The 13,724-nt window shown below is 38.2% G+C and overlaps 1 protein-coding gene across 1 annotated transcript in view; it reads right to left on the bottom strand.

Moving 5' to 3' along the window:
• The window catches only part of LOC140226549 (dihydropyrimidinase-like), a 67,347-nt gene that overhangs the window by 20,283 nt on the left and 33,340 nt on the right, over nt 1-13,724 (bottom strand). Inside the window, exon 2 of the mRNA XM_072307000.1 lies at nt 743-837. Within this exon, the coding sequence (XP_072163101.1) occupies nt 743-837 (95 nt within the window). The remainder of the gene's footprint in view (nt 1-742; nt 838-13,724) is intronic.

The following is a 13,724-nucleotide window of genomic DNA, read 5'->3' on the forward strand; positions in this document are numbered from 1 at the left end:
GTTCAATGTCTTTAGTGATGGGCCACAGGATGTAAAAGTAGACTGGTGAAAAGAATTGGTTTGTTTTTGACATTCAGGAAGGGAGTTTAAAAAAAAAGTATTGGGAAAAGGGCCAAAGCTAACTTCCTCTCCCCACTGTATGTTTTATCATAGTCCCATCCAATCAGATCTGTGAATTGAAACAACATCTGGTGGGCAGGATACAAATATCACTAGAATAAAGTGAGGTCAGAACACTATCTCAAAATACTGGGTTAAAACACACTATTCACTTGAAGTACTTGCCGAAGCAAACCAATGACTCTCAAAGGACCCATTACTTGCTCATCAAAAACCAATAATTACATGACTTAATAGAGATTCTTCTTGAATTTCATACTCGCAAGATTATTGATATGTGCTTTTTATCTGCTCCATCCTTGGAAATCATTGTCTTGATTTTGTTCAATTGCATGTTCATTCATTTCACATATATTTCTAATGTTGACTTTTTACAAATGACAGGAGACCCCATAGTGCATGTGATATAGTTAGGGCCTACAGTGTAACATACAACTATGAATGATTAAATGAATGACCAATTAGCTAAATGAGTGATTTAATGAATGCATGAGTGAAATAAGCATGCCATTACTTACCCCCCTTTTCTACAAATGAAAACAATCATTACCCTCCCCCATTCTGTCTTTCCCACAATCCTTCCTTCCCATACTCCTCCCTTCCATCCTTCACTCAATCTCACCTGATGACTCCATCCTCAATGTAGACGTCAGCGTAGAAGGCCTGGTCACTGTTGACCACTTTGCCTCCCTTGATCAGCAGACGATTCTGGGCAGTCTGGACGTGAGAGAAGAAAGAAAAAAAGAGAACAAAATACATTAAAATATCATCTCTCTTTTCCCCATGGATTGGTTTCATTATAATATGAAGGACATTGTAGATGCCGATGAGTCATAAGCATCTAGGCATAAATGGCCTACTGTCCATTGGTCTGCTCACAGTGAGCGGGGAGAGAGAATAGGGTAAAATGGTCAGCCAGAAGCATACACTGGACAATGCTGACCAGCAAGTGATTCACACTTGGCCAACTCTAACGGTCAGTGAACTAGACAATGAAGACAAAATGTGCTACATACGAAATGGCTGAGGAACAGGCAGCATGAACAAAAGTTGCACATATGAATATATACATATATTTGTATATCACAGATAGAGTAGACAGATAAATATATTCATATAGATAGATCTAATAGAGAGAATAAGGAGACATAGAGAAACAGATGGAAACATAGAGGTGGAAACATATATATTATGAGGAGTTTGAGCAAAGATTATATGAGCATACAGAAAAGGCATACAGTATATATGAAGATCAGGTTGTGATGTATAGACTATCTTTTCTGACAAATGGTGAAATATGAAATGGAAATTAGGACAAGGACTGGGCTGATTACTCAGCCCAGTTACGACAAGGACTGGGCTGAGTCTGCACTCAGAGAATTTAAACGATGTTGAGCTCCATAAATATCATATGGCAAATTCATAAAAATACTGGAAAAGTAGTTATCACATGATTATAAGGATGCTGCAGTCATCCAAATGATGGACAGTAACTTCAGTTCTGTGTCACATGCACTTCAACCCTGCTGGTAAAAAGTGCAGAGACCTGTGACATAATCATTTATTTATTCATTTATTTCTTTTAAGAGTATTCTTCACCCAGGGTAGCCCCATCAGTGGTTGATACACATAAGACAGATTCCAAGAATGAGTGACCGAGGAAGTAACTAAATCTATATTGTACAATTAATTGAATGTAATTACATACCTGCATCTCTGTATATCTGCACTTATCTCAACCCCTTCTGTGAATTAAAATACTATATGCTAATTCATCTACCAAGAATTTATCCATCCCAAGTCCCCATCTTTCTCATACAAATGACTCCACCAATACTTTTCTCCTTTTCTCTGCCTGAAAAAGCTTTGACTATACTTGAAAAGTGATAACAACCTTGAAAAAAGCTTTATTACCTACACACTAGCCAACTTCTCTGGTATCCAGTAAAAAAAAAATGCCAATTCGACTAATCATTGAAATTGCATGCTACTTGTTCAACAGATTTTAATATCACACACATTAAACACACATAATCACTGCACTATTCCATCCACTCCATCAACAGTAGGATGACGTTGCTGAAATAGCTGAGATGTCTGACGGTCAGACATCTCGACACACTAGAAGACGGGGAAAACAAACACGACAGGACCGGTGATGGATATGCTTCCACGGGCGCGCATCCAGATCAAACACAAATGTCAACATCGGCGAGCGTAACGAGCACGATTCACAGCCAGTTAGGCCCAATTAAACCTCAAAGAATTGGCTTAGGGTCAACACAAGATGTAAGATTCATCCTGTCTGCAAAGCATGATAGACCAGGAAATATTCTCAAAATCACTTCATGGAGCACACTCTCAGGATTTCGAGCCAGATTCCATTTAAGAGCAAGAATTTCTTACTCAGTTCTACAGTAATCAAACCCTTACAGCAATATTGTTCTACACTGGCAGATGAGGAAATTTGTATTTATATGAGGATTCATCAAACATTAAGTTTGATCTGGTTTGCTTTGATTTAATGAATTCTACTAAAAACACAGGAATGTTGCTACATTTTGAAAATGCACTATAATACATACTTGGGCATTGTGCTACATCATTATTATTCAGTAATGTAAAGTGCAGTTATGAATGACATTGTCACATAAACACGACCAATATGGCCTACCACTAGAAAAAAAAAATAGTTTCTCTATAAATCACTGCCCTCTGCATCCAGTTTTAGTCAAATTGCTATGTACCCAGTGTCATATAACTTGTTTACCAGCCATATGAACTTGTATACTGTATAATATGCATTTTATTAATAATATCCTAAATATTGTATGGATTACAAAAACATAGGCCTATATCCTAAACAATTCCATAACACCCATATAAGTTTATTTTTGTAACCCTGAATAGGGCCTATGATAGAAGGAATTGAACATAAAAACTTTATTCTTTTGAAGCTAAAAAAAAGATGACACTATTTTAAACTTGTAGAAAGGTATGAAGCCTATAAATACACTGTAGGTTACTGTGAAGTAATAAAAGTCAGCATACCGACATTTATTCAGGAATCGCCCTCCCTATTCAGCATTGTGGGGAGGTAGAACTTTACGAGAAGATCAATCGCGCCCTTGTAATCGTAATCTGCATGAGATGCACTCTACTGCGGAAGATCAATGGATATTGCTGTGGTCCAACTTGTCCATTTCTTATAATCGATTATGAAAAATTACAAAGCAACCTAGATTGGGTAAGCTCCGAGATTGCAGACTTCCGGCGAACCTTTTTGCCAAATATTTCACATTTTTGTCGTTACACAACTGAAATCATTTTATTACAGCTTTATTTTACTCATTTCTTATGCACACATGAAAATTTTTGGAGCAATAATCAACACTTCTGCAGGGCATACGTGAACTTTGTTTTGGCTTTAACGTCAATGAGCAATGCATTATCTGCACAAGTATTCCTCATCAATGCCAGGATTTTCACAGTCTGCCAGAGCCCAACTCCCTGTGATTAGCATCGGAAATTGCCGAGATTCCTGGTCTAGGATCCCCTTACACCTGTCACAGTGAGGATAGCTCTATCGACTAGAGGACTAACACTTCCCTCATCACCCACAGACAGATGGGAGGAAGCTTCTCAGAGACAGAAAATTAAACATCACACCTTTCGCTATATCTACAAGAATGAACTTTGACATTTCAAACGTCCCACTGCATGATGTATGACTTCATGGCCGCATTGCACCAACATATCTATTAAACTCGAAAGAAAATAATGTTGCTCTCACTTCTATCAAATAATCATCACAAGAAAACATACTGATGCGAACTTTGCTCTTCTAAAATACCATAGGCAAGAAACCTTTCTTGTTCTTAACCATGTGTCATTTCAAACATAATAAACACAACCCTAGTCTTTGAATATTTGTTTGTAAATTCAAATAAATGTAGCGAGTTGGAATGTCAGCAAACATCTAACACATTAATCACTGTTCTGTCTACCCTATGATTCCTTAGCTATACCCAGCACAATTGTTTGCTGTGATACACAATGCACGTGCAATCAATCATTTATAATATATGCCTCCATATGCACACAATACAATATCATATTCAGACAAAGGGAAATGACTCTCAAAATGAAGTAGAACAGAAATAAAGTTAAATAATTGGAAGGAGCTGTTGTTCTTCATCTTTTTTTTCTTTTAGGTTTGCTATAGAAATCATTCTGTGTCCAAGCAAAGGAATTTGATGTCTGACACTTAATAGATTTTCCATCTTGGGGTTTGTGAAAACTAAAAAGAATTTTCTGTGAATGCTGATTCATTTTTTAACAATTCATGGTGAGCATTTCAACTTTAATTTTGCCTGAAAGTACCATTATTGTTGTCAGTGTCATGACTTTTAGGAATTATGTCATAATTTATGTTGATTAATCCTATAATAACATATAATATTTCCTAGCTACCATTCCTGCATTTCAAAAGCTTCCACAGTCATTCTAATGTCACTGTCAAACTAACATACCATTACAGCACCAAATCATACAATTCTTAAACAGATGGTGCAAAAAAATCCCCAAAGGAAAATCTTTTCAACAATCTGACAACCCCCCATAGCTGAACTTTGGTATTTAGTGACAGATGGATGACTGCAACACAGCCATATGCCCCAACGCATCACAATGCAGCACCAGACTTTCTTTACATGCCCCAATCCAGGGTATGAAAACAAATCCCTTCACCCACATCCGATGTTGGCAAATGTAGCCTCGAAGCTGACAAGAGGAAGACAAAAATAATTCTGTATGCTCAGGTGGGCCAAAGCAAACACGACATTGCCTTATTGGTCCCACAAAATTCCCACAACATCCAATACTACGCATGGACTGTGAACTCCAGAGTAATCCCCGGGAAAGGGGTTAAGGGGCTGCATCCCCTCCCCCATGAATCTTCCTTGACCTATCCAACCACAAGAAAACCCTCCCCCCCCCCCCCACATCAAAAATATGTTCCACTGCCCCTGTACAGTACGGCAAATCATATGCACATCTACATTATGAAAACATGTCCAACCTATCCATCCATTGCTGTGAGCTTGGCGACTGGCAAGCTATATCATTTGGCTACCTCAAAAACAGAGAGCCCCTGAACCTGCACATATATTCATGTATTTAGCTTCACTTCTCATCACAAGATTCTAGATCTTCTGAAACATTCTGAGTCATTTTCAACCATGAGTAATCCCTTTGTACTACCGCACTATTTACCCAGAAGTCTCGGCAAACATAAAGCCATTGCCCTTCAGTCATTTATAAAGGATGGGATTCAATGAACGTGGGATTCTCAGGGTGCGTCAAATCAATCTGCCTCATTGCCACAGGCAACTAAATTTCACTGCAGGGCAAGTCCTATGCATGCCACTCGGTTTTTACATAGTGCATTTCCGTAACATCACAGAGGTTGAGGAGCTTGAAAACGTTAATACCCCACAGTCATCAGAATCAAACCAACATCTACCCTCCAATCCTTTTGAAGCATAAAGAAAATTTAAAAGACTTACAAAAATGTAGGACGAAAGCCAGAACACAATGACCACAAGAAAATTAACAATAATAATGAAGACATGGCAGTGCTCCAAGACTATACTGACACAACACTGAGTGAGCGAATATGTCACAACACGTTTTTAGCTCAGGCTCAAGTGACTTTTCAATTTGAGCAACCAGTTTTGAGTATATACTTGTCCAAAGAATGTGAAGATCTACATTTGTAGCACTCTTACACTGAGCAGGAGACCGAGGTCCTGACTATTCACAATGTCCTGCCACTGATCTTTATGCTGGATTCAGGGCAACAAAAAAGGAAATTAAAAGCTACGTTCATAGCACCTTGGTTAACTTTTCTCATCTCCTCAGCATAAATCTTTTGTTTTCCTGATTCTGTGTGTTATTATACCTCCATTTTCTCATGCAGAAACTACATGCAAAATACTTCATTTAGATCAGAACTCACAGAAAGAAACAACATAAAAAAAAATATTAATACATACATTTTGCTTTATCAGTCCACGCATCTAATCAAATGAACCAGTTTTTTTAATTAACATTCATGTATTTACAACAGAATACAAGGCATAATATGAAACCAGTTCAATGTAACATATTTCAAGGTACTGCTTTTAAGGCAATACATTCTCAACAGATTTAAATGTCTGACATTTGCGTGCTGCATCACAATGTCTGCCCGTTTTTATTTTGTTTGTGGCTGTTTCCTAATCAAGCAGAAGGTACTCTCCGATAAGACGTGCAGAAACGCATACCACTATTCAAGGGGCTACCGGTACAGCATGGTGGGTATGGTAGCATGATTAGGAGTCATGAGTCACAAAATTGCCAAATTGGGCATACACGTGGTGTCAGGGCGGCTGTAACGAAGGGCGATTCCCCGATGTGAGCATGTTATTGTCTCAGCCAACTGTCCAAGGGTTTTCACACTCGCTGAGAACACACGTTTGTAATCATGTTCCTACAAGCGCATTTCTGATTGTGAGTTTCAAGGGTAATCAAATGCTAAGGCACAGTAGCATGTTTTCTTGCAAGCTGCTAATCACAAATAACACTCTTCTCTACAGCAATGTCATTAACCCGCACCATGGCCAAAATAAAGGCAAGGTCTAGCATCAAAACCATTCAGATTAAAAGTGTGCCACCGGAATTGAGCAACTCTTGATTGGAAAATACATTAAAGGGATGGTACAGTATTGGTGGAGATGAGAATTAGGCTTTTAACTTTTTGCGAGATACCAAAAAAAAAACACTAATGATATAGTACAAAGCATACCATTTCAAGAGGAATTCAAAGTTTATTTGATGAAAATCAGGTTTGGAATGACTGAAACATCCAAAAACAAAGTAAAACAAAGTGATTGTGATTAAGTGTGGTTCCCACACTTTATTAGAATTGTTCTTTTTTGGATATCTCAGCCATTTCAAAACCAATTTTCATCAAATAAACGTTGAATGCCTCATAGAATTACATGCTCTTTTATATTTCATAAGAGGTTTCTCATTATCTCACCAAAAAATGTTAGAAACATGAAATTAGGTCTCAACCAAAACCATACGATCCCTTGAAGGTCACAACCGGCCAAACATAAATTGAGAAACATCAATGGAACAAATATGCAAGTGTGTTCACACTTACAATAAATTACTCGCCTAGCCTGAAACATCATGAGAAACACACTTAGCCAACAAGATTATTTGTAATTGTGAATGTCCTCTTAGTCATGAAACTGGATATCATCTTTTTTCAGTGCATCATCCCTATGTATATCATCTTCTTCCATTAATCATGACTTCTGTCACTACCATACACGTTAAATAGGTCATGCTAACACCGGGGTATCTTTCTCAACCTCTTCTTTTCTTTATCTATCCATCATGTATTTATCTATCTGTCCATCTATCTATCTATCATCTTATTATCTATCTGTCTTTAACATAAAGGAATATAATATTCCATTGATTAGGGTATAGCCCAGTCTGAAACACCTTTTGCATAATTGCAATGTGCAAAATCAGGCCTGCAGCACCATTAAAGTGTGTTGTCTATTACTGACTATGTCCACAACATAAAACCTCATCAAATGATGGGAACTGTTATAGGGTGAAAAATGGGTGTACATTTTAAACCATAAGTTAGTTAAAGACCCTAGGTACAGTTCCATTCTGAAGGAATATCACACATTGACATGAACACATATATAGCCACTAATATACTTTTAGTACATGTTGGCCTATAATTCAAGCATAAAAGACCAAACAAAAAGTAATAATCTGTCTGGGAAATAATAGTTATTATAATAATCATGGAGATGATATCAGGTCTCTGTCAGTATCTTCTCTATTCTGCAATTTGCTCCTAACAGTATACAGTAGCTCAATCCACCATTATATGTGTAGTGTAAATACGCCCTTTGCTCTGTAAACCAACCACACATGTGGAAGACACTGCGAATGGCATGCTATATGTATTCACCCACATAAATACCTCAGCAGCATAAAACTCTGCATCATAACACAGAAATGTTACGACCCTCCCCACTATTACCTCTCTTGCTCCTCTGACCTACCCACTCACACACAAATTATAATATATTATACGGAAAATAAAATACACATGCCCACATATACACTAGCTCATACAAACACTAACACCCCCACACACATTTACAAATCATACACAAAATCAATATCATTCTTTCACCTCTTGTACATCAGCATCAATTCTACACCAGTCTATGTCTAAGGCAGTCCGTCTGTGCTCATACCAAACAGACGGACAGAACCTAGACTGATCAATGAAATTAATTAATACTCACTGACGGGTGGGGGGGGGGGGCACTTATCTAATTAACAAGAGTCTCTTGCCAAGCCTATAGGAACATACACAAGGGAACTCCATGCCAGAATGGGTGTTATCTCAGCAATCAGCCATTCACGGCAATAAGGGCACGAGGAACTTTCTCACTAAACAGCACCAGACCATAGCAATATTAGAACCTTAGAATTGTGATATTTCAGTGAAAAGTGTTCTGCAAATCTAGCAAGAATATCACAGCAAAAATCACACTTCAGAGCAAAGTTATTTTATATCTGGTTGGTGTTTACTTCAATAATAGCCACAGACAAATGACAAATTTTGCTGTACTGACTTTCACTCCTACATACACACCCCAAGGCTGTGACCACTCGTAGAACGTGCAGTATAAGCGTAACACGCTGCTACCTACTGAAGAGTCAACGGTATAAGCCACAACAAGCACAAGACAGTTATGGGTATTCATACCCATCATACAGGAAAACACTAGCTTGATTTCTCAAATGCTACATCATCCAAATTTTTTTCATAGCAGTGTGAACATACGAGTCAAACATAGTGATATTTCCTCTTTAAAATAGGTCTACAGCTTACCACTATATTTTGGGAAACAAAACACAACTTTAGGATGACTAGGCTTGCCATTGCCTTCATCATTATGTTGTCCTTAAAGGGATTGTATAATTTTGGTTGAGACCAAATTTCAGGTTTCTAACATTTTTTGGTGAGATAATGAGAAACCTCTTCTGAAATATGTAAAAGCATGTAATTCTACAAGGAATTCAACATTTATTTGATGAAAATTGGATTTGAAATAGCTGAGATATCCAAAAAAAGAGCGATTCTAATAAAGTGTGGGATCCACACTTTATTACGATCGCTTTGTTTTACTTTGTTTTTGGATGTTTCAGTCATTCTAAACCAGATTTTCATCAAATAAACTTTGAATTCCTCTTAAAATGGTATGCTCTGTACCATATCATAAGTGTTTTCTTGGTATCTTGCAAAAAGTTAAAAGCCCAATTCTCATCTCCACCAATACTGTACCATACCTTTAAATATAAGAATGCACAACCTATGTAATCTAGTCCAGCCGAGACAATACCCCTAGAAAGGCTTATATACTTTTTTTGAAAAAAAAATCTAATTGAGATGATTATGCATTCATGACACAGAATTGAATGCTTTGCAATATAAAGTATTAGATAAATCATACAGTCATGACCATGGCGATGGCTGCTGTATCTCCATGAATGGGTGATTACTAATGCACAATTTACTAATAAAAAACATGTTTATTTGAACACAAATTTTCGAAGTCAATATTGAGAGGTGATAGGCCTATGCATCAAATTAAAGCAGAAAAACCATGATCGTTCTCTTTGGGGTACAAAGATCACACAAAAGAGAATCAATGTACCTTTGTTATAACTCTGCAGGACTCACTGCAATATTAACCCGTTGAGGACGGTTTGCTTTTGCTACAACACACATTTCCCATAGATGCTTGCCCGAGTATACTCGGGACTCGTCCTCGATGGGTTAAATGCCATTGCACAACTATTATAATACTTCTGTTAAAGAAACGTGACTAAACAGGCGAGAAGGAGATTTAAAGTCTGTAAACGCTTCCCAAGGTAATTCCACAAGACAGATCATAATGTAGATCTATTAGACACCACTCTCGTTTCTCTTTTCATCTCCTGATCCTCAGCGGGACGCCGTGTCGACGTGTCCAAATGTATCGGACCGCTCGGCTAATGGACTGAGAGCCACACAAGTCATGGTGGTTTGCTGTATGCTTCACTGACCCCTGGGGGGAGTGCCAAATTGCTTTGCCGAGCTCAACGTCTCACACGCAGTCGCTCCCTACTGCTAGATGGCACGCTCTATTCAGGATTTATTACCTGGCGATATGAGGACATCCACCCATTTGGCTTAAGCAGACAGTTTACTTGCTTCATGACACACAGTTCTCTTTCATTTTTTGTCATACACTGCGAGATAAGAAGTAAACTACCAGTCCTTTTGACCACATACAAAAACACACTCACACCTACACTCATTTTTTATCTGTAATCACTGAGATTTCACACAAATTATCATACCATGAAGAGTCAGAACTGAGACAATCCAATGTTCATGCAGCAATATTCTTATCAGTTTGGCCAATGCAAGCCTCATGCAGCCATGGGAAATTGAGGCAGAAATTCAATTATTCAAACTTACTTGGACATGGACATGCAAAGCAGTGTAAACGTCAAGTACTTTGATGAAGTAGATGAAAATCTTACCTTATTTTGGATGTAGTGTGAATGCATCAATTTGCCTCTTCCTGGCAAAACAGCCCCTCTCCCTAACTGACATTTAAAGACCCCTGTTTACCACTGAGAGCAGTGATTTTAAAAATGTTTCGAGTTACATCACATTTCATGATTTGATGCATATATGTGTAGGTCAGTTGTATAACAAAACATCCTACCATATTAACATTTTGCAATAAAACGTAAAATATAAGGAGATATCTCTATTTTTCTATAAAAAAAAACATAACTGTAGACGGTTTAGTCTTGGAACAATTTTATTATAGCTACTGTTCACATTTTGTATATCTAACAATACTTTGATTATAGAGCCTGTTCACATTTTGTATATCTAACAACAATACTTTGATTATAAGCCTACTGATTAACATTTTTATGTTGGTTGTTTCTATCCATAACTCACATTTTTAGAACTATTTTGTAGCACTATAGCTGGGTTTTTGTTTCATCTGCAAATGGTAAATGCCTTTAAGCTTGTGTCCATTCAATGAACACCTGTGCTGCACTCACATTTTGTCAAACAGGTTACTGAGGCATTTGACTGAAAAATATTGACTGAATCCAGCAGGAAACAGAGAGCAAATCTACACTAGGCAACACTTTCTAGCAAATCAAGAGCCAGATTGTTATTCAAGCAAAATACATCTGTGTGCTTAGAGTACAAACTAGAACAGGAAACCCCTATAGCACTGTATACCTACAATGTATAAAGTCCCTGGCAAAGAAAGGGTTAAAATGCAGTACCTCGAAGGAGATGCTAATTCTACTATCAATCCAAGGCTTGACTCTAACTTTTTGTTTCTGTGGCCCGGTAATGAAATTTGGTGGCCCAATCGGACTGTTACCAAAACATATCTTTTCTTCAAGAGTGGAGGCCCGATATCTATCTCTGGCGGGTCGGGGCCACCAGGCCACTGCTTGTCAAGCCTTGTTATCTAACCATACAAACCTAAGAGTGCATAAATGGCCACAAGTCCAAGGCAAGTGAATCTCATTGTAGGGCAAGAAAAATGACTGGGCACCTGCTTGCTAATGCGGATTTCTTGGCTTCATCAAGCCCATTCAGGCAGGTGGGGGTGGCATTTGAAGTGATTCCTTATCAACCCATTAAAGACAACTCTATGCTTGATTCATGGTCATATACATGTAGCCAGCCGCTTTACTGAAAAGTGAGAACATAGTCCACTACAGCTAACAATCCACAAACCGTAGACAAAGATTCAACTGATTGAGTGGCCGGGGGAGAGCTATTGTCTGTGTGACCTGAAATGACCTCTGGGCACCCAGCACACCACTAGATTGTGGAGGTAAGAGAAACACACTGGCCAGCACACACTATGGCTTCATACACAGCTAAGCTGGGTAGCTGTAAAAAAAAAAAAAAAAATCTACACATGGGTGCCATGGAATATTATGCTCCCAAGATGAAATTCAAATAAATCAAATGGATGCAATTTAGTAAAGGCAAGATACAGAAACTGAATAAAATTTGACAATACTACAGAGTAAATTACAAGCACCTTTTAACATTAGAAAGTCACAAAATATTATCATATGACAAATGTCCTTACATCAGTAAGATAAAGATGGGAGAATAAAGTTCATCATCATGCATGTATCATCAAACATGAGGAAACTCAAATAAGATATAAATATATAACAAATATATATAGAATAAAAGATATGAATAAATTTAAAAAAATATATACTGATGATAATGGATATATGACTGGTACATTACCTGAACAAACATCACTCTGACCAAACACATCTAACTCAATTCCACACACAATAAACAACTCCTACATACAATATGTGAAAAGACAACAAAATATAGACAACCTGTGGCCTTCGTAATACTGTTTATCTGGATATCAGTAGCATAAGACATGCAACAATTCCCTTCAGCAGGTTGCACAAAATTTCAAGCACGATCACATCACCCTGGCAACACAGCCCCCTGGCACATGCATGCTCTATAGGAGAAACTCGTCCATGCAAACTTTGTACTCTTCAAAGAGCCACACTACTACCTTCATGACAAGGGATGCTCCAGGCAGCAAAACCTCGCCAAATTCCACTTCCACGTAATCTTCGTCAACAAGACCCTCCGTTTGAAGCACAAGCGGAAATAATTCTCAAAACCTTCCACGGCAATGTGCGAGATCAAACATATCCAACATGTACACACACTGGCTTGAGTACTTTCATCCCTCGACTCAATTACATGCTCAATGTGTTCAGTGTATACAGTGCTATTCCCATGCCTACAGTGTATGTCCACTGCACCAACTCTGTGCATAGCCGTTCCTCATTATTCATGAGGATAATTATGAAGAGAAGGAGCTCATTTTCAAAGTAAGGCCATCTTTGTTATCACGGGAAATCATAAAGCATGGGTGATCGAAAGACACACGGATATTCATAAGGCTACAAGCCAAGGGATTCTCTCATACTGTTTGTGTTTCACGCTAGAATATGAATTTCATTAAAAAGCAGCCTGACTGCAGGCTAGAGATACTATCACAACACGCAGCAGCCAAAGGAGATCAGCATCGAAACATGGTAGATTCCGCACCATTCCAAAGTATTGCACATTCTCGCCTGGAGGGGGTAAATTTGCATGAATTCTAAATTACCTGAAAATGAGACTGGCCTGGGCTAGTCTTTTTCATGGAGACACCATCTGCCCTCATGCGACAACACAACACAATTCAGCACATATCCAGGGCTTACAATACACATGGATTCTCTCTCATAGCAACAGATCGAATGAAATTGGTGCTTAATGACGGAGACTAGCCCAAGATAATGTTATTGCTGCTAGGAGTGGCTCAACTTCCTCAGTCATGTGACCAGGAGATGAGGCCATTAGGGGGTAGGGGGAAAAA

Source organism: Diadema setosum, chromosome 3 (genome assembly GCF_964275005.1).
Source record: "Diadema setosum chromosome 3, eeDiaSeto1, whole genome shotgun sequence".
In the NCBI taxonomy this organism is placed as follows: domain Eukaryota; kingdom Metazoa; phylum Echinodermata; class Echinoidea; order Diadematoida; family Diadematidae; genus Diadema; species Diadema setosum.